The sequence below is a fragment of the Diospyros lotus genome, chromosome 11 (genome assembly GCF_014633365.1).
Source record: "Diospyros lotus cultivar Yz01 chromosome 11, ASM1463336v1, whole genome shotgun sequence".
NCBI lineage: Eukaryota > Viridiplantae > Streptophyta > Magnoliopsida > Ericales > Ebenaceae > Diospyros > Diospyros lotus.
Genome location: NC_068348.1, coordinates 3,215,390 through 3,237,452, shown reverse-complemented (window position 1 = coordinate 3,237,452; position 22,063 = coordinate 3,215,390). Strand labels below are relative to the sequence as shown.

The 22,063-nt window shown below is 31.5% G+C and overlaps 1 protein-coding gene across 2 annotated transcripts; it reads right to left on the bottom strand.

The window, feature by feature from the left end:
* Positions 1 to 887: 887 nt before the first annotated feature.
* Positions 888 to 21,869, bottom strand: LOC127813272 (serine carboxypeptidase-like 18). 2 transcript variants are annotated; one of them, XM_052354164.1, is made up of 14 exons: positions 21,629 to 21,869; positions 21,425 to 21,561; positions 21,049 to 21,125; positions 20,042 to 20,164; positions 19,797 to 19,899; positions 19,658 to 19,695; positions 6,981 to 7,082; positions 6,022 to 6,108; positions 5,669 to 5,857; positions 4,658 to 4,729; positions 4,373 to 4,491; positions 1,365 to 1,478; positions 1,213 to 1,267; positions 888 to 1,105 (listed from the first exon to the last, which is right to left on the bottom strand). In XM_052354164.1, exons 1-14 carry the CDS (start codon positions 21,763 to 21,765, stop codon positions 1,022 to 1,024), a joined length of 1,437 nt encoding a protein of 478 aa, XP_052210124.1. In that variant the 5' UTR covers positions 21,766 to 21,869; the 3' UTR covers positions 888 to 1,021. The 2 variants fall into 2 exon arrangements, with proteins under 2 accessions (XP_052210124.1, XP_052210125.1); XM_052354165.1 differs by lacking the exon at positions 21,629 to 21,869 and having other exon boundaries at positions 21,429 to 21,481.
* Between the last annotated feature and the right edge of the window lie 194 nt (positions 21,870 to 22,063).

Sequence of the window (22,063 nt, the reverse complement as noted above, 5' to 3'; positions counted from 1 at the left end):
GGTGGTAATTTGTTCGTAGATTTGAATGAGTCAGATAGGTTTATGTGAATATTCTTACCCTGTACAAATTATCTAGCCTTATTTGAGCATAAAAGGTGGTGAAAATAGGGGGAAAAAACTAATTGTTTCTTGCATATATCTCTCTTGACAATAAGTATAAAAAGAGACAAAGATGAAAAAATAGGCCGCAGTTCTTGAATACTTTTTACTACTGCCATTGAGCCAAAAAGATATCTCAAGTTTTCATCCACTATTAGAAAAAGAAAGAAAGAGTGCTAATCTTCTTAATCTTTCTACTCTTTCTCAACTTTATGAGTAGCTATCTTTTTTGAGTGATACATTGTAAAATCTTCTCTAGGCTTTATTCTATTTTTTACTTATTATAATCTTTTGTGTTTCACCTGATCCCTAAAAGGCAAGAGGTTATGCCTCATTTTTTAAAAAGTCAATGATTTTGGTTGAGACTTTAAAAATCGTTATAAAGTAGTTTGTAGCTAATCCTGTTTTTAAAAGCTACTTAGTAGATTGTTAAAATCTTTGGTGAAGAGCCAAGAAAGTAGAGCAGGCTAGTGGAGCCGGACCACTATAAAATTCCTTGTATGTTTCTCTGTTTATTTTCTTTCATTTCAACACTTTTATCTACTTTCACTGTTGGACTAGCTCTTAGCCAACAGTGATAATCGCCGATGGTGTTGTTGGTTGCTGTAGTGCAAATATACACACACACACATGCACATAGACACGCGCATAAGTAGTGTCAACAACAAAGTTAAAATATTAGAATGCTTGTGCTGATAATTAACCCGTCAAATGAGAATAATTCACAATAACATGATAACTCATTAACTAACATAAATTAATCTTACAATTTCAGATAACTAGTTGCACCACATTAAAATTTTAATTATTAAGTTGTAAAACATACACAAGACATATCTCGAATCTTAGCACAACACTTATTCATTGCAAAAGGAGAAAAGGAGAGGAACATAATTAATCAATAAGGAACAATGTTGGCTAATTAAAGAGGATAGAAATGAACCCATCTGTCAAATATGTAATAGCATTTCCTCCGTTGGTACTCTGCAGCTGGGTGACCTGCCCCCTGTTCAAATTCAACCCAACATATATCCTTAAGAATCCTTTATTTTTTTAAAATAAAAAAAAAACTTAAATGAAATTGAAATAAATTCTGTTAATTAATTTTCTTACTTTAACAGTAGCATATGTCAAATAGTACCCATTCTCATGAAATTTTTCTGTGTATCTGCATTGCATTCATTAACGAGATTAACCACTTAGCATTACTCATACTAGAGGTGTGTTATATATATGTGTGTGTAAATTAATATTATATTATTTACCCTGCGACTTGGCCATCCAAAAACCATGGTCGCCAGTAATCAGCGATCGTCAAGTTCAGAAATTTGATCCATTTGATAGTGCCCACAAATGGAACAACCATGTCACGGTCGCCACTGCCAAATGAAATTAAAGAAGATACCAAGTGTTAGCCAACCCACCTCACATCTTTAAAATTATGTGTCATATTATATATATATATATGAAATGTAATAATGTAGATTTATAGTTACAACTCTCAAGTTTCTAATAATAAAAATATCAAATTTTAAAATTTTAGAGAAACATTTGTTGTGCTATATATTAAATTTGAATCATATTTATTTCTTATCATTTATAACTAGCTAGAGAACATTGAAAAAATGTGAAATTTTTAAGTTATCCCTAAAAAGTAACAAATCTCTTGTCACGATGTGTTCTTTTTGATAAGCAATGAAAAAATGACATGTGTCCCTATATCGGACCTAAACTCAAGAGAAAAGTCAATGAATTTACCTCTCAAATGTTAATCTTGGGGGATTCAAGATAGATATGATAAATCTAATATGATAAATTCTCCATCAATTGAAACTACTGAGCTTGAGAGTCTCAAACATAACACTAAATATCCCATTTCGTGAGCCTACATAAAGACAAAGACCTCCATAACTAAAAGCATCTAAATTCAACTCATCTTTATTAACTATTCATTGGTGTCACTTTTTTGACTTAGTGTTGAGGCTAAATCAAAAGACCCAATCTCACCTCCTTTCACATATGCTCACGCCTAAACAACTCTTAATGATGGATCCCAACATTTAATGAAAGTCAAAAAAACAAGAAATGCTATAAACAACAAATCTAGGTTCTCTTCCTTTCATAAGGCCAAAAAAATACAAGGAAGAATATGAGTTACATATATATATATATATATAGAGAGAGAGAGAGAGAGAGAGAGAGAGATTGCAAAGAATATGAAATGCTTGCAAGTAGTGGTATGTCAACCATTGGATCGATTATCAAATTGATCGAAATTTAATAATCAAACAGTTCTACAAAATCGAATCGAACTGACTGAGTAAACCCAAAAACTAAACTAACTGAGAACAAAAAAAATCGAACAAAATTCTTAAAAATCAAAATGACCGAATAAGCCAAACAAACCCAAAAAAACTATAAAATAACCAAACAAACCAAAATAATTTTCATTCTTATTGTTGCCACCAGCCAACCAACGATTCTAATGATCAGAACTGTCGTCGAATTCCCCCAACTGTGATGGTTCATATATCCAAAAATAAGTATAATCCAACGGTTGATTTTGTGTAGTTCTAAAAATTAATTTTATTGTCAAAAAACTCAAAACTGGTTTTTGGAAAAAATTTGGCTGGCCACCATTCACGACAAATTTCGATTATTGGATTGACCATCAAATTAGTCTTGGCTCAGCAACCCACATGCCCGAAAATCTAAAAGATCCAATAATTGGATTTCAGTAGATCTATATTTTAATGTAGAATATTTACCCATAAGAAGGTTACTGAAAAACTTACCAACTGGGCTGAAGCCCATACGCCATAAATCACTGAAGGAAACATAGACGACATTTTGAGGCAATAGTGGTTGCCAAGGTGGCATCAATGGGCGAGCATGGTGGTGTGAATTGTGTGATGGAGCCAATGGCTTGCAATAGAAGGAAGCAATCGAAAGAAAATAGAGAGAGATGCTAGTTGAGATGGCTGATGAGAATAGGGTTGGCTATCGTCAAAGTTGGAGGTAGTGATCGAGGAAGAGTCAGAGTCAGCATTGACATCGGAGGGGGTGATGGGATCAGTTAGAGATGGCGATGGGAGACAAAGGGGAAGGGTCGAGTAAAGGGGACGACGAAAGGAATTAAGTATCGGTTTTGTTATTTCGCCGTTTTGTCTGTTCTTCTTTTATACTAGGTCGAAAATGAATTGAGGAAGAGTCAGAGTCAGCATTGACATCGGAGAGAGTGATGGGATCAGTTAGAGATGGCGATGGGAGACAAAGGGGAAGGGTCGAGTAAAGGGGACGACGAAAGGAATTAAGCATCGATTTTGTTATTTCGCCATTTTGTTTGTTCTTCTTTTATACTAGGCCGAAAATGATGCCATTTTATAATTGGGGTCAGTTTGGTTATTTCTAACCCAAAAACCAAACCAATACTTAAAAATTGAAATCTCTTAAAAAAATAAATAATGAACCGAACTGAATTTTTACAAAAATCAAACTGAACAAACAATTTCGATTCGGTTATTTTGATTAGATCAAAATTTTGCACGCCCCCACTTGCAAGGCAAACAAATATAGATATAAAATGCTCAACGAAACAAGCCTAACAACAAACAATCTAAAGCTAAAATGCATACTCCATAGAGGATTGAATCACCCTCCAATCTATCATCTAAAAATGAATAAATAGTATAAATGATCACTGAACTTTGTACTAAGATATAAAAAGATCATTGAACTTCAATTTGTAACCAAAATGTCATTGGACTTTTATTTAATATACAATTATATAACTACCGTCAATTACCATTAAAAATAGGCTAATAGGATATTGATGTGACTAATAAAGTTGACGGCTAAATGCATAAAAAGTCATTGAATTTTGTACTAAAATACGAAAAGATAATTAGAGTTTGTGTAAAAGTACAAAAATATCAGCATTTCATTAGTTTTTTTTAATGACAATTGATGGTGGTTATGAAATTGTATATTAAGTTGAAGTTCAATAATCTTTTAACTATAAATTAAAATTTAGTGAGTTTTTTATATTTTTGTATAAAGTTTAGTTGACATTTATATCATTTAGTCTAACAAAATAATGAAAAAAAGACGCATTCCCTGACATGCAGCCATGTCGTGCCTCGAGACTTGACCCAAAGCTCCGAATAAAACCACCACAACAAAGCCTAATAATACCTTCGACTGTCCATTTTCTCGCCACCCAAGAGATTGGATGATCCAAACTAACATAAATTGAGAAGATATGAAAGCTTACGTAGCTACAATCACTTGTAAAGCTAACTTCTTTAGCTCTTCATGAACAGGTACAACGTTCGGTATGTCCTTCGAGTATGATAAGCTCTCATTGCATCTGCTCCAATACGGTACAGTTCCCTAATTCCACATAATACCCAGGGATTCATCAATTCTAACATTTTTGTCGCTATAAATAATATTCTTTTTGCAAACATATACATAACTGTGCATATAAAGAGAGCATTTCAGTGTTATAAACCGATGTAAATAAAATGAATTTTTAAAATATCGACAAAAATAGTACCTTTCGCACATGTAAAGCTTTTTGTACAGCATCCTCGTTTGCCCAGGCATAGGCGAATATGTACCTATAGGTCTATAAGAGACGTAAAGAGCAAGTAAATTTATAAGCACATCCATTCTATACAAGCAAATTTATATGTTTAACTTAAGTATAGATTACATCAAAACCCATGCAATTGGCTATCATTTGTTGTTTTTTATTTTTATTTTTTTAAAATTAAATGAGACAGCTAAAGAATAAAGGATGAAATAATTATTTTGTTCATTTGTTTAACAAAAAACTAGGTTATTACTATTTTTGAAATGTGAGAGGTAGTTCTTGCAATTACATCAAATCTCAAAGGTGATTATTGCAATTTTTTTACTTGAAATTAGATAAATTATACCCAGACTCCATGTGGTTTGAGTCATTTGAAATGAGATCTTTTGTAGTTTAAAAATATATTTGAAGGTCCTTATAATTTACCTTTTCTACTCGAACATCTCATCCTAAGACATTTTTAAATTTCTATGGTTCAAAAATATTTTTTACAAGTTTACATGAGTTAATATTTTTGCTCGGAACTTCATCTAGAGATATTTCTAAACCATATAAAGGAGGTGTGAGCAAAAACATAAACCACAAAAACATCTGGATACTTTTTTTTTTCTATACAAATAGTCCAAATCACAAGAGATCTTAGTATAATTTACTCTTTAAAATCTATACAATAAAAAAATAAAAACGAATTAAACTATAACCATTAAACAAGTTCAAGGTGGGCCTTTATTAAAACATTTCTCTAATCCATGGGTGTATATATATATATATATATATATCTTTTTATTTATCTCGCTTAAAAATAAAAATTAACTATATTAACAAGATTTAAATTTATAACCCCTAAACAATAACAGGATTTTAAAATAATTTTATCACTATATCAAGACTCATGTATAGAACAGAAAATCCCTCTAATATATATATATATATATAGAGAGAGAGAGAGAGAGAGAGAGAGAGAATAGTTACTGCTGGACATGGGTGGTTTGAGAAGCGTGGAGGAGAGGAAAGGAAATGAGAAAGGGTATGATGATGGTGTTCTTCAACTTGAAGCGATCTTCTTTCTGCAGTTTCTCCTAATGGATCACTTTGAGTTTGAGGAGACAATGATTTACACTTGGGTTGCAAAATGTTACCCGAAAACAAACCCTTGATGCACTGTCAATTCCAACATCAACAATTAGTGGATATATATATATATATATATACGTTATGGGTCCTACGATTCTTGATTCCATTCGCATCAAGAATTATTATCCATATATCCATATATATACATCATTTGTGGGTGTATATATTGCTGGTATTTGATTAGTTCTAACCTTTGTTATCTCAGCCATGGCTATCGTACAAGCTGTGTTTGTTGGGTCTGCACTTGTGTAGCTCTCATTGCAAGCCCTCTTCGCGTTCTACAAAAAGTGTTCATTAAATGGTAAATCATAAAATAACAAAAAGAAATATCTCAATTTTTATTGTATTTTAATTTTATTAATTAATTGGGTATGTATCATTTTATTTAATTTTAATTCTAGATTACCGTTTATTGTCGTTATATTTTACAGTTAACTGCTGAGATGGCAAACTATGATTCATTAAGATAAATTGATCTTTTTGCAGGTTATTAATTAGAGTCAAATATAATTATTAGAGGCAAAATGATATATAACTCTAAATATAATATTAAGTGCCCCTAAATCATTTAATAATAATAATAATAATAATAATAATAATAATAATAATAATAATAATAATAATAATAATAATAATAATAATAATAATAATAATGTACCAATAAGCATTTTCAATTGTATCTTCAGCGACAATTGTTATTATTAGAGTTACCTAATAAAACATTTGGAATCATTTAATTAATTTTTGTCTCTAATAACTGTATTTACTTGCCTTAAAAAGAGAAATTTTTGTTAAAGTGACTTGTCAATTTAATACACAAATGTTATATCAATGTTATGTCAATCTAACATAATTTGTCACATTATTAATCAATTATAATGGTACTAAAACAGAATTTAGGATGGGAATTAAATCATAAATTACATATCCGAATTAATAAGATTAAAAGCAATGGCTAAATCATCATTTTTTTTAGCAATTTAATTACCCTCTGCAAACAACATCAATTAATCACTACATTCTCATGAAGCTAATATACGAAGTTCTAAACTATGATTGGTTTTCTATCATGAAGATGATTATAGTTTAAGGAAGAAATTAAGCAACATACAATTAATTAATTAATTAGAAGTGGAAAGGGTTTAAATACCTCATAGATCTCATCTGAAATAAGGGCCATCCTGTGAGCAAAGTCTACTCTCGAGTTCTCGTCCATTATAAGATAAGTGGCAGGGCTCCCAAGAAACATCCCCTGACAACAACAGTATTATATATATTTTCATAATTAATTATTAATTGCTTCATCACATTTTCATCTTCACACTAATTTGTTTATAGTATTAAAGCTCATTCGATGTTTTCTTTTATTGATAAATATAATACAAGAGAATGGTATGGAATGACTATTCTATTACTTCGCCAAATTTGATACAAGAATGGAATAGTCGTTCTATTTTATTATTATATTTGTACGTTTTAATTATTTTTATTTTTAAAGTAAAATTATTTTAAAAATTAAATAAAAATAAAATTTAATTTCCAACAAAATATATTTAGGATAAAACTATACAGAATAATGAAATAACTAAATTACCCCTTTGATAAATGACCCAAAACACACACACACACACACTCTCCTCTATTTCTCTCTCGCCTTGCCTTTGCACTTCACCCTCGCCGCTTACCGACTACTGCAACCCACTACACCTCGGTTGGTTTGGGTGGTCGTCGGTTGCTGGAGGTTGCAGTGGTGAGGAGGCGAGGCGACGAGAGGAGGCGAGGCAATGAGGTTGCAGCTGCGAGAAGAGGCTAGGCGGCCGGGTGGGGAGATAAGGGAGAGAGAGACAGAGAGAATGGGGTGAACAAATCGTGATTTATCACGCCTGTAAAAAGGTTTTGTGAACCCCTTCTATATATATATATAATTGAAGGAGAAGAAGAAAGACAATAGAGGAGGAGAAGGTGTGTAAGGTTCTTTATTAATGATGGTCCAACATTTTCATTATGTGCCAGTTATGTTGATTGAGCTATAAATGTAATTCCTTGATTGATTATGAGCCAAACATAATCATACACCATTAATTAAGTTGTTCATTGATTAAGTTGTAAAGTGGTAATGGATACATATTCTTGATGGAAGAACATACATATATATATACATGGTTTGATCCCTAGGCTCAATCATCCATTTCTTTTTATCATACACCATTATTAGGGGTGTTCTAGAGCTTGGAAGTGCTAAAACCAATAGAAAATGTGAAAGAACGACATTGGCTAAAGGTAATCCACAATCTATTTTTCGCGTTAATCTAAATGCTATTAAATGTTTGTAGCATGTTAAATCAGTTTATTTGTCTAACAGTTAGTATTAGAGCCATTATTTGCCTCTGCCTTGACATTTTCAGAATTTTGAAAAAAAATTTGGAAACAAATTTCATTGAAATTTATTAGATTTGATCTGCAATTTTTTGGAATATTTTGATGATATGAGTTTTAGGAATCCTTAGGAAATTATTTTCTGAATATTCTGTAATTTAAATCATCCAATTTTAATAGCTAAAATCATGAGATTTAATCGGGTCTATTTGACGGGTTAAAATCGGGTCTAAACGGCTCGACTAGAGGTTGAAGATGACACTGTTTTGCTGGTGTTTCAATTCGGCCATTCAGTGGGCTGGTTTTTAATAGACTGGTGCTTTAATTTGACCATTAAGTGGACTGGTTTTTCATGGGCCATTTGGTGGATGGGCCATGTTGTGTTCTTTTTTAATTCATTATTGGGCATTTTTTATCGTGGGTTATTCATGGTTTTTAACCTATTATTATTGAACCAGCCATGATTAGCTTTTATTGGGCTTGCAATTAAGAATAGCTGCTGGCCCATTTATGTTAAAAAATATATATATATTTTGTGATTATTTGCTTCAACTTATTTGCATGAATTAATTTTAATTTATTATGTTCATATTAATTTATGCAATATGATGAATGAGTTCATTTGCATGAAATTAATAATATATGCATAATATTATGATTTAATTATGCAATATTGTATTTATGTTTATTGCATGATATATGAAAATATTTTTGGTGCATAATATAATATATATTGTGCACAATTAAATTATGCAATACAGATTATTTGCATAAAACTTAATTTTATGCATAATATTTAAATATCTAGTGATCCATATAATTTTAATTAATTAAGGATTAGCAATAGCATCCTTAATTAAATAAAATTATATATTATGTTAAGGATCATATAAAGAATTATAGTTATTAATTGTAATTAATTATATTTAATATAATAAATTTTATCCCACATGAAATTTTATTATATTTATATAATTAATTAGAATGAAATATCAAATTATTCTCATAATATTCCCTATGAGTTGGTACATAATTTAATAGTTTTATCATAAAGTTTATTTTTGATAGAATTATTCTCATAATGTACCCATAAATCATGAATTGAGAACATAATTTGATAATTCTACCATAAAGAACACATGAATATGCTTGAATTAAAAATTTAGTCCACAGACAATTTTTATATCATTAGATTCATTCATCTATGATTTACATTGGTAAAACATATAATTTATTTAGATCTTAAAATTTTTACATAAACATTTATAATATTTATGCAGCTTCACAACCTGTTAATTTCTCTGATATTTGTTGCGATATTCTTAAATTAACGAGTGATAACTTTAAGACATGGAAAGAAAGAATTCTTCTCCATCTAGGGTGGATGGACATTGACTATGCTAATAAGAAAGACGAACCACCAGCAATCACTGATATTAGCACTGCAGCGATCAATGCACTTTATGAACGCTATGAGCGATCTAATCACCTTAGTGTAATGTTCATTAAGACTAAAATTTTTGTTAGTATACATGGTTCAGTCAATCAGCATGAAAAGGTCCGAGAACTTGCTGAAAGCAATTGATGATCAATTCATCACTTCAAATAAGGCGTTAACAAACATCCTAATTATGAAATTCTCATCCTTGAGGCTCATTAGCATGAACGGTGTGCATGAACACATCATGCAGATGAGGGACATTGCAGCTCAACTTAAGAAATTCAAGATTACGATGTATGATACCTTTTTGGTGCACTATATCCTGAACACTCTCCCACCACAGTACGAGCTATTCAAAATCTCGTACAACATATATAAGAATAAATAGTTAACCAATAAATTAATAACCATGTGCGTTCAAGAGGAATGGAGGCTTGTGATGGAGCATGGTAAAAATCCAATGTTGACTACAACACAAGGAAAAGACAAATCTCAGGCCAATTAGAAGGGAGAGGGTAAAATACCACCACTACAAGAAGTATGACATTTAGCTATGTTTATTTTTAGCTACGTTTATGAAAACGTAGCTAATAGTTCACATTTTGCTACGTTGTTAAGTTAACATAGCTAAATCTTTCAAATATTGGATGCAAAACTTTATGTGATGAAAAGTTTTTATTAACTACATTTTAAAACGTCACCAATACCTAAATGATAAGGCAACATTTAGAAAATCATAGGTAATTCTAGAGCGACCAACCAAAATCGTAGCTAATTCTATCATTACACTACAAGAAAAATCATATTTAGCGATGGAATTTAGAGACAGATTTTTCCGTCGCTAATTAGGGACGGATAGCAACGGAATATTCGTCGCTAATTTTTTTAATTTAGCGACGGAATTAGCGACGGAATATCTGTCACTAAAATTAGCGACATAATTTGCGACGGAAATCCCGTCACTAAATTTTAATTTTTTTTAAAAAATTTGTTTTATTTTTTAGCGACGGGAGTAACCCTGTTGTTAAATTTTAATTTTTTCTATTTAATTTTTTTTATTTTTTAGTGACGGGTTGACCTCATCGCTAAATTATAATTTTTTTATTTAATTTTTTTTATTTTTTAGCGACGGGGATGACCTGTCGCTAAATTTTAATTTTTTTTATTTAATTTTTTTTAGTGACGGGAGTAAGCCCGTCGCTAAATTTCAAATTTTTTATTTAAATTTTTTTATTTTTTAGCGATGGGGTAGACCCCATCGTTAAATTTTAATTTTTTATTTAATTTTTTTATTTTTTAGTGACGGGGTCAATCTCGTCCCTAAATTTTATTTTTTTATTTTTTATTTTTTAGCGACAGAGTCAACCCCGTCACTAAATTTAAATTTTTTGATTTAATTTTTTTTATTTTTAAGCCAATTTGAATTTCTTTATGCCCGTTACTAAATTTAATTTTTTTTTATTTTTTAGATACGGGGTTGACCCGTCGCTAAATTTAATTTTTTTTCTTTTTTAGCAACGGGTCTGAGCCCGTTGCTAAATTAATTTTTTTTTATTTTTTTTTAATTTTTAGGGACCGAAAATACCTTGTCGCTAAATTTAAATTTTTTATTTTATTTATTTTATTTTTTTTAATTTTTAGCGACAAGAAATACCCTATCGCTAAATTTGAAATTTTTTATTTAATTTTTTTATTTTATTTTGAATTTTAGCTACGGGAGTGACCCGTCGTTAAATTTGAAATTTTTTATTTATTTTTTTTTCTTTTTTAGTGACGAGATCACTCCCGTCGCTAAAAAGTAAAAAAATAATAAAAAAATTAAATAAAAAATTTCAAATTTAGCGACGGGTCACTCCTGTCGCTAAAAATTAAAAAAATAAATAAATAAATAATTTAAATTTAGCAACAGGGTATTTCCAGTCGCTAAAAATTAAAAAAAATTAAATAAAAAAATTTTAATTTAGCAACGGGCTAAACCACGTAGCTAAAATATAAAAAGTAAATAAATAAAAAATTAATATTTAGCGACGGGTCTACCTGTCGCTAAAAAAATAAAAAATTAAAATAAAAAATTAAAATTTAGCGACAGGATCTATCCCAGGGCTAAAAAATAAAAATAAAAATTAAATAAAAAATTAAAATTTAGCGACAGGTCAACCCGTCACTAAAAAATAAAAATAAATAAATTAAAAATTAAAAATTTTACATTTAAACATATCACGATAATTTTTACTAGCATTAATATTAGTAGAAACTAAACTAATAATTTTCTAATTATATTAAAATTAAAATCAAAATCAAAACATAATTTTTCACTGCTAATATAATAATTAATAAAGTTTTATTTAAATTAATAATGAAATAAAATTAACATTAATATTCATTTCCCTTTAATAACATTAAATATTAAAATTAATATCATTAAATAAGTTAGAGAAATTTTGGTGTATAAATATAATTCTAAAATATTTGAAAGAGAATAGTATAAATATATTTTATATACATCAATGAACAAGAAGACTTCCAGATCGGCTGGCTCGCTCGCGAAGCTTGGTCATAAGAGGTTTGGGGTTCGAATCTTGTTGAAAGCATTAGATAATTGCTTGGAGTATTATCATAGCGCTGCCACATGGCGAGTAGAGGAGCGACCACGTGGCACATATGAGGGGTGGCTGGGGCCTGGTGCGTGTTGAATTTTGGGGGGCTGGTGCGTGTTGAATTTTGGGGTTAAATTTAGTCACGGAATTAGTTGACCCTGTCGTTAAAAAATTAAAAAATAAATTAAAAAAATTCAAATTTAGCAACGGGGTCAACCCCGTCGCTACAAAATAAAAAATAAATAAATAAATTTTTTTTATTTAGCGATGGGGTCAACCCCGTCGCTAAAAAATAAAAAAAATAAAATTTAGCGATGGGGTCAACCCCATCGTTAATTCCGTTGCTGATTAGCGACGGGTACAACCCCCATCGCTAACCCCGTCGCTAAATTTTAGCGACGCCCTTTTTAGCGACGGAAAGGTGCCTGTCACTAAATCTGTCGCTAAATTTTTTAACGACGGATTTTTATGTTTTAGCGACGAAATTTTTTGTCGCTAAAACGTTGATTTTTTATAGTGTTAGTATTAGCTACAATTCTTGAAACGTAGCCTATACTTTCATATGAATTATCTATGGTTTGATTTTTCTTTTAACTAGAATTTAGAAAACGTAGCTATAGTCACTTCAATTGATTTGCTCTTTTTTTTAGCTATGTTTTCGAAAGCATAGCTAATAGCAGTTTTATTGTTTTTTTTTTAGAGGAAAGATGGGCAAGAGCATTGAAAATAGGATGCAAGCCCAGAAACTGAAATTAATACCACTTATAGTTCAATACATGTTTATACTGGTTCTAAATGGTGTATTATTCACGAGGACTCCTCTATATTATGGCATTGGAGATTAAGACATATCTTCATAGAGAGAATTAAAAGATTAATAAATGATGGGATACTTAGTACTCTAGATTTTATTGATTTTGAAACATGTGTGGACTATATTAAGGGAAATGTGCCAATGAGAGTTCAAACATAATAGAAATCATACAAACTGATATATGTAATCCAGACATGGACTCACATGGTCATAAATATTTCATTACATTTATTAATGATTACTCATGATATATGTATCTCTACTTGTTTCATAACAAAAGAGAAGCATTATATGCCTTTAAGATATTTAAGGTTGAAATAGAGAAATAATGTGGGAAACAAATAAAAATCGTGAGATCAAATAGAGGTGGAAAGTATTACAGTAGATACACTGATGATGGACAAGTACTTGGTCTGTTCGCTAAGTTTCGTTAAGAGCATGGAATAGTTGCTCAATACACCATGCCTGGTTCACCAAACCAGAATAGTGTGGTAGAAAGAAGAAATCGAACATTATTGAACATGGTGCGGAGTATGCTTAACAGCTCCAATCTTTCTAAATCCTTGTAGATTGAAGCACTAAAGACAGTTGTGTATATATTAAATTGGGTTCCAACCAAGGTTGTTCCAAAGACACCATTTGAATTATGGAAGTGTTGGAAACCGAGTTTACGACATATGTGCATTTGGGAATGCTTGTCTAAAGTAAGAATTTATAATCCACAATAGAAGAAGTTGGATCCGAGGACCATTAGTGGATTTTTCATTGGATATGCCAAAAGGTCTAACGAATATAGATTTTATTTTCCATCTCACAGCACTAGAATTATGCAATCAAGAAACGCTAAGTTTCTTGAGAATGTCTTGATCAATGGGAGCGATCATATCAAGAACAAAATTCATGAACATGATCATTTAGAATTTCAACCTTCCACCTCAAGTGATAGATTAGTTATAGTTCACAGCACCCCTCAAGTTCCAACCGATGTTAAACAACCAATTAATGAAGTTCCCCAACATGCTGGCAACATTTCAATGGATCAAGTAGTTCAGGAATTACCAGCACCTCCTGAATAGCCAGTTGAATCACAATCTTCTCAGAAAGATGCTGATACAACATTAAGGAGATCCACTAGAACTAATAGGTCAGCGATCCCTAGTGATTATATAGTGTACCTACAAGAATCTGACTACAACATTAAAGCTAAAAATGATCCTGAGTCATTTTCACATGCCATGAGTTGCAAAGTCAGAATTATGGTATAATTCCATGAAGGAAGAGATGAGTTCTATGAAGAGTAACGGAGTCTGTGATCTTGTTGAGTTGTCTCATGGCACAAAAGCCATTGATTGTAAATAGGTATTTAAGACTAAGAAAGACTCATTAAGCAACATTCAGAGATACAAGCAAGGTAGTTAAAATCGGGATTTTAAGTGGAATCGAAAAAGGGTCTATAAAATCGGATCGTAAAATTGTAAGATTTTAGAGATAATTAAAAATATCCTTTAATTTTTGTAAATATATATTTATAATAATATAATTTTATAGAAAATGAATTAATATCATTTAATAACCTGATTGTTCCTTATTATAACTCAAAAGATAATGTTTCCAAAATATAACTCAAAAACTAGTAGGTTGGTATAGGCAATTTAGAGGTAAAACATCAGCAATTTAGAGGTAAAATATAGCTTAAAATTCTTTAGATGATGCTTCCAATGTCTTCCATCATATTTAAGTTACAATTTTTACTTGATTCAAGGTTGGGTGGTCCATTAATTAATTACCTATTTGTCTTGATTTACTTATACAATCAATGTTAAATCAAGTTTCAATTCAGAGGCAAAATATAGCAATTCGTTGCATAAGTTTCACTGTCAGATGCTATGTGACATTCAGACATTGGAAACATCCTCTAAATTGCAACTTAAATCAATGGAGGTCTCTAAATCGTAAAATCGTTTGGAGGTTTTCAAAGCGTAAAATCGTACACATAAAATCGAGATTTTATAGGATTTTACCTCAAATTATATTTTACATGGGATTTGAATCGTTTGGGGGTTTTCAAAGCCTAAAATTGTATACATAAAATCGGGATTTTAACAACAATGGATACAAGACAAGACTCGTTGCTAAGCGATTCACTTAGAAAGAAGGAATCGATTACATGGAAACCCTTTTTCTGGTATCTAAGAAAGATTCTCTGCGCATTATTTTGGCATTAGTAGCTTATTTTGACCTTGAGTTGCAACAAATGGATGTGAAAGTGACTTTTCTCAATGGAGATCTAGAAGATGAGGTTTATTTGAAACAACCTGAATGATTCCCCTCTAGTGATGGTGAGCATTTGGTTTGCAAGCTCAAGAAATCCATATACAACCTAAAACAAATGTCCCGTTAATGGTATTTTAAATTCCATGAAGTAATTGCTTCATTTGGATTTGTTGAGAACCCCATAGATCAATGTATATACCAAAATCTTAGTGGGAGTAAGATTTTTTTTTCTTGTTTTATATATGGATGACATTTTGCTTGCAACCAATGATAAGGGTTTGCTACATGAGGTAAAGCAGTTCCTCTCTAAAAATTTTGATGTAAAGGATATGGGTGAGGCATGTTATGTCATTGGCATTAAGATCCATAGAGATAAATTTCGAGGCATCTTAGGCCTATTTCAGGAAACCTATATCAATAACGTTTTAGAAAGATTTTAGATGAAGGATTGCTCATCAAATGTAGCTCCCATTGTGAAGAGTGATAGGTTCAATTTGAACCAATGCCCGAAGAAAGATTTTGAAAGGGAACATATGAAGAACATTCTATATGCTTCTACTGTCGGAAGCCTGATGTATGCTGAGGTCTACACAAGGCTTGACATTGCATTTGCTGTAGGAATGTTAGGATGATATCAAAGTAATTCAAGTATGGACCACTGGAGAGATGCAAAGAAAGTAATGAGGTACCTTCAAGGGACCAAGAACTACATGCTTATGTATAGACGGACGGATAATCTAGAAATGATTGGCTACTCGGATTCTAACTTTGCTAGTTGTGTTGATTCATGTAAATCAATATTAGGATACATTTTTATGATGGTCAATGGAGTTGTATCATGGAGGAGTGTCAAGCAGACCTTGAATACTACTTCCACTATGGAAGCCGAGTCCATCTCTCATTTTGAGGCTACTTCACACGGTGTATGGATCAGGGTTTCATATCTGGGCTTAAGGTTATGGATTCCATTTCTAAGTTATTAAGAATTTTATGTGACAATTCAACTGTTGTTTTATGGTTAAGAACAACAAAAGTGGAAGTCAAAGTAAACACATCGACATTAAGTACTTATCCATAAGGGAACGTGTTAAAGAAAAGAAAGTATTCATTGAGCATGTTAGTACTGAGTTTATGATTGCTGATCGTTTGACTAAAGGAATGCCACCATTGAGATTCAAGGATCATGTTGATAAGATGGGACTTGGTTCCACTATGTAATTGTATACATTTGATATTTGAATGAAACTCTTATTTATTATGATATTTTCTCATATTCATGTGCACCTTAATTTATTTGAGAAAGCACATCTCTAAAGGACCAAGAAGAAATATAGGATTTATTCATTAAGGAATGATATCACATAAAGTATAATTCTTGAGAAACTGAATGCATTGTAATACATGGAAGGTAACACTTGTTGTTAAAGGACTTACAACCATGATTCATGTATTTATTTCTTGAGAAACGACAATCAATGAGATTAAGTTAAGGCATCAAGTCAAACGTATGGACCAAGTGGAAGAATGTAAAGTTCTTTGATTAATGATGGTCCAACGTTTCCATTATGTGCCAGCTATGTTGATTGAGCTGTAAATGTAATTCCTTGATTGATTATGGTCCAAATAGTTCCAGCTATGTTAGCTCATTGATTGAGTTATAAAGTGGTAATGGATGCACGTTCTTGATGAAAGAACGTACATATATATACATGGTTTGGTCCCTAGGCTCAATCATCCATTTCTCTTCATCATACACCATTATTTGTGGTGTTCTAGAGCTTGGAAGTGCCAAAGCCAACAGAAAACATAAAAGAATGGTAATGGCTTGAGGTAATCCACAATCTATTTTCTGCATTAATCTAAATGCTATTAGATGTTTGAAACATGTTAGATCGCTTTATTTGTCTAACATAATGATGTGAACGACGAATTAGACGTAGTCATTCGATAGTGTAGGCAATAGTGGCAATGACCAGATCTTGTTGTGGGAGGAGAAGAAGACGACAATAGACGAAGGACCCAGATCCAAATGTGCCAGTGGTGGTGGTAGTAACAATGACCAGATCTAGGTACGGGATGAGCAGACACAGACAGTAACGCAAAAAGAGCAAGGAGGAGACTGTTAGTGGGGAAAGAATGGTTGATGACTAGATTTGGCTGCAGTAGTCGCGATGGAGGCAATGACTAAATTTAGTTGCTGAAGAAGGTGACGAACAGTTTGACGACATAAGAAGAAGAAGAAGAAGAAGAAGAAGAAGAAGAATAAGGGATTGTGAGGCAGCAGTAGTAGAAAAAGAGGAAGAAGAAGAAGCAACAGGTAGCGATGGTGAACGACGGGCGATGGCAGGTAGCAGTGGTGAACGACGAGCGATGGTAGGTGGCGACTGTTGGGAGAGACTTTTCACAAAGGTAGGTTGATGAAATTAAAAGGTTGAGGGTAAAAATGTAATTGTATAATTCATTCCATAGAATGGATAAGCTTTCCATCTATTTTTTTTAGGAAAAGATTTAGCCGAAATCATATGTTTGTCCTATATTTTTTGACTCAATTTAATTTTTATATTTTTATTCTTTTTTGTGTATCTACCCGAACTTTTTATTATTTCAATTATACCTCTATATCTACATTTTCAAATCAATTTATTCCATTTACTTTGACATGTAAAAAAAAGGGTAAAGTAAGATAAGTCAACACTTTATACACATTAAAGTAGATAAGTTAAATTGATTCGAATATGAAGATACAGGGATATAATCGAAACAACAAAAAATTTAGGTTATCGTAAAAAAAAAATCACAATATAGGAATTAAATTAACTCGAAAATACAAGTAAATAGGTGTAATTGAAACAACAAAAGTTCGAGTGACCACAAAAAAAAAAAATGAAAGTATTAAGAGTAAAAATATGGATTTAGCCAAAAAAATTTCATCATTTTTATGGAATGGCCATTCATTGGGAAGTGATCCGTTTGATAAAGATGAGATTGCTACCTCATTCTTATACCATTGGGATCACAACAAAAAAAGGAAGGTGTTATTTAATTAAGGGTTATTTTTGTCTTTTTCTTAATTAAGGGTTATTTCTGGCTTTTTCTTCATTCTAGGGTTTGGATTTTGGACTATTTAAGCTATTTTCTTATATTATTGAGACATGGTTGATCATTATTAGAGTTTTCACACAATTGAGATAGGGTTTTCTCAAATTCTTGTGTTGAATTCATATCTTTATGCTTCGATGTGCGCCACCATTATATTCTTTTGTACTAACCAAACGAAGGAATGAGTGAATTTCTTTTCATTTTCCTTCGCCTCTCCGGATAAGGGGTGTCTAAATTCATTCAAAGTAGATAGGTTAAATTGATTCAAATATGCAGATATAAGGATATAATCAAAATAATAAAAAATTTAACTTACCACAAAAAAAAAAAAATCATAGTACAAGAATTAAATTAACTCAAAAATACAGATAAATAAGTATAATCGAAACAACAAAAGTTCAAGTGATCACCAAAAAAAAAAAATTAAAAATATAAGAGTAAAAATATGAATTTAGCCAAAAAAAAAAATTCATCATTTTTATGGAATGGCCATTCCTTGGGAATTGATCCATTTGATGAAAATGAGACTGATGTCTCATTCTTGTACCATTGGGACCACAACAAAAAAAAAAAGGGAGGGTGCTATTTAATTAAGGGTTATTTTTGTCTTTTTTTTCATTCTAAGGTTGGGATTTTGGACTATTTAAGTTATTTTCTTGTATTATTGAGACTTGGTTGATTATTAGAGTTTTCACACAATTGAGAAAGGGTTTTCTCAAATTTTTGTGTTGAATTCATATCTTTAATTTTCACTTCGATCTTTGCCACCTTTCCATTCTTTTGTACTAACCAAACGAAGAAATGAGTGAATTTCTTTTCATTTTCCTCCGTCTCTCTGGATAAGGGGTGTCTAAATTCATTCCAAGTAGAATTTACAACAAAAAGAACCTTTTTTTGTGTAAGTGGCCATGATATAGAGAAGTAATGAGTTTGGGGAGTTGAGTGTAAGTAGGGGTATTCAAATTTTAGTTCGGACTAAAAAATTAGTCTAATTAATATATATGTATGTATAATTATTTGAATGATATATATATATATATTTAAAATTTTATATTAAGAAAAAAACCAAGTCTAAACTGCCTCCGTCCGGTCTTTAGCCTGAAAATTTTGTAAAGTCCATTCCAAACCGAATAAATACCCCCTAAGTAGAACAACTCCTTGCATGGAAGTCTAAGACACGAGACAAGCTCGGATTTACGTACATGTGAATATATGAAAGAACGTACCTTGAGGTTCATGTATGGCTTGCCACCATTTTTATTACCTGGAAGAACACCAAACCAAAAGATCTTATTTTTCATTAGAATATATACATATATATATAATATAATATATATGTGTTTATGTACTTGTGTGTGAGGTTACCATCTGCAATTTGTTTAGTGATCAATGGAATCGTTATCCCTGAATAAGAGTCTCCCGTCACAAATAATTGAACTTTGAGATATTGTGGGTTTTCTTCGAGCCACTACAGAAGAAGATGATGATTAACAATTCAATATAATAATATAACAAAACTCATAAGTTCAAATTACTGTGCATATTTAAACCAATTATCAATAAAATCTAACTATAAATGAAAAGATATATTAAAAATAAAATAAACTCACCTTGATGAGGAATTCATAAGATTGCTTCACTGATACTGAGTCAGAAGTTGGCCAACCCTTTAATGTTCTTGAATAGGAAAATCCAGCACCCACCGGTTGATCCAAAAATATGATGCTCGCAGTCTGTCCACAAAAATAATAATAATATTTTTGAAAAAAATATTGTGATTAATTAATAATAATGTTTTAAGATAACCCCCATATAAAATAATATTTCATTAATTATAGAAATACAAATTACCATCTCATTTTTGTGTTTGGGTGCCCATTGATTGATCAAGAAATATTAGAGGTGACTATTTTGAATGGACCAAAGTTCTAAAACTGAATAAATTGAAATTGTGTAAAAAATTAAAATTGAGACTCAGATCGGATTGCAGAGGAAGGGCCGAAGGAGTGCAATTTTGTTCACCCTCTTTAACGGGGGTGAACATCACCCTCACAGTTTTGTGAGGGTGAAAAAAGCAACGAAACGGCATGAAAATATTGATTGCCGTTCTGTTATTTTTTCACCCTCACAAAAATTGTGAGGGTGATGTTCACCCCCGTTAAAGGGGGTGAACAAAATCGCACTCGAGCGAAGGGGAAGACAGAAGGGTCCACTTGGTTCTTTTGTTTTTCTTTAGTTATTTTGTTCTATTTAAGTTTGGGTTTAGCAATTTTAGTCGATTTGGTAATTATTTTAATATTTTTCAATAGAAAAATCGAATTAAAGAGAAATAATCAAAATAGTCAAATTTAAAAATCGAATCAAATTGACCCTTAGGTTGAATCGAATCAAAATGACAATTTTAAACGAAATTATTTGGTAATTTTGACCAGTTTGATTATTTTTGTCTTTTTCAATATGAAAATCGAACCAAATCGAAATAAATAAAATTGTCAAATTTAAAAATCAAATCAAACTAAAAGTTTTGATCATTCATTTGGATTATTTCAATTAAACTAGAATAATTATTTGAGAAAAAGGGAAAGCCGGGGGAGCCGTAATTAGTAGGGTAATTCACCTTCGTCCAGGAGTAGGGATAGTCTCTTAGCTTTGGTAAGCCCCCCGTGTAGTTTTCTGTCACAAACTCCAATGGTCCTATATGCAAAAGTAATTAAAAGAAAAAAACAATATTTATACATAATTTAAGAATATAATTAAAATAATAAAAAATTTCAAAGATATAATTGATTCGAAATTGTAACTTAGAGAATGTAATTAAAATAAAAAATATTTAAGTATTTAAGTATTTAAATGAAAAAAATGTACAAATACAGCTCTTAAAATATTTATATATTTCGCCTATGATTTAATACGTATCACTTTATGAAAATAAAAAATGAAGTAATGGAGGGAGAGTGAGGGTGAGGGTGAGAGACAGAAAGAAAGAAAACAACCAACTTCGTAGATAAAGCCATTGAAAGAAGAACAGCCGGGGCCGCCGGTGAGCCACAAGAGCAAAGGGTCCTCTACAGGATTTCCTTCCGACTCAATGAAGTAGTAAAACAACTCCGAGTCACCAACACTTATGTATCTGCATCAATCATTCACATATATATATATATAATACCAAAAAAAAAAAGTGAAAATGATGAGATTACCCAGTTTGAAGGTGGAAGGGAAGTGGGCCATCATATCCGGGTAAGTAGCTCACTGTCTGGCCGGCAATGGCTCCTTGGGCTGAGAGCAGAAGCGCCGGTAGAATCGCCAAGAAATGGACGCGGGCCGCCACCTTCATTTTCGAAGCTCCACGACGAGAAGAAGATTATATGTATATGCAGTAATGAGTAATGGATGCCTGATTGCCTTTCGCCTTCACCTTCTGCACTCTACATATATATGATATCTATGTTTGAATGATTGATGGGTCAAGTGGCAGTAAGCAGATTTCATTTTCTTTCCTCTTTTTTGTCTTTTTCTCAGCTAAATTCGTCCAGCAAACAGATTCACATGAACTGTGCCCCAGTGACCCGGTTTGACTGTTCGGTCAGCTTTCCATTTTCCTTGAGGTTTAATTTTCAGTCCGACCTCGATTC

Bases quoted from the DNA above. Each gene is read 5' to 3' on its own strand.
- LOC127813272 (XM_052354164.1), bottom strand. From the start codon at position 21,765: ATGAAGGTGGCGGCCCGCGTCCATTTCTTGGCGATTCTACCGGCGCTT. The intron at 19,696-19,796 runs GTAACCTCACAC...GTGTTCTTCCAG, and splicing joins CACTAAACAAATTGCAGATG to GTAATAAAAATGGTGGCAAG. The intron at 5,858-6,021 runs GTTAGAACTAAT...TGGAATTGACAG, and splicing joins CCATGGCTGAGATAACAAAG to TGCATCAAGGGTTTGTTTTC.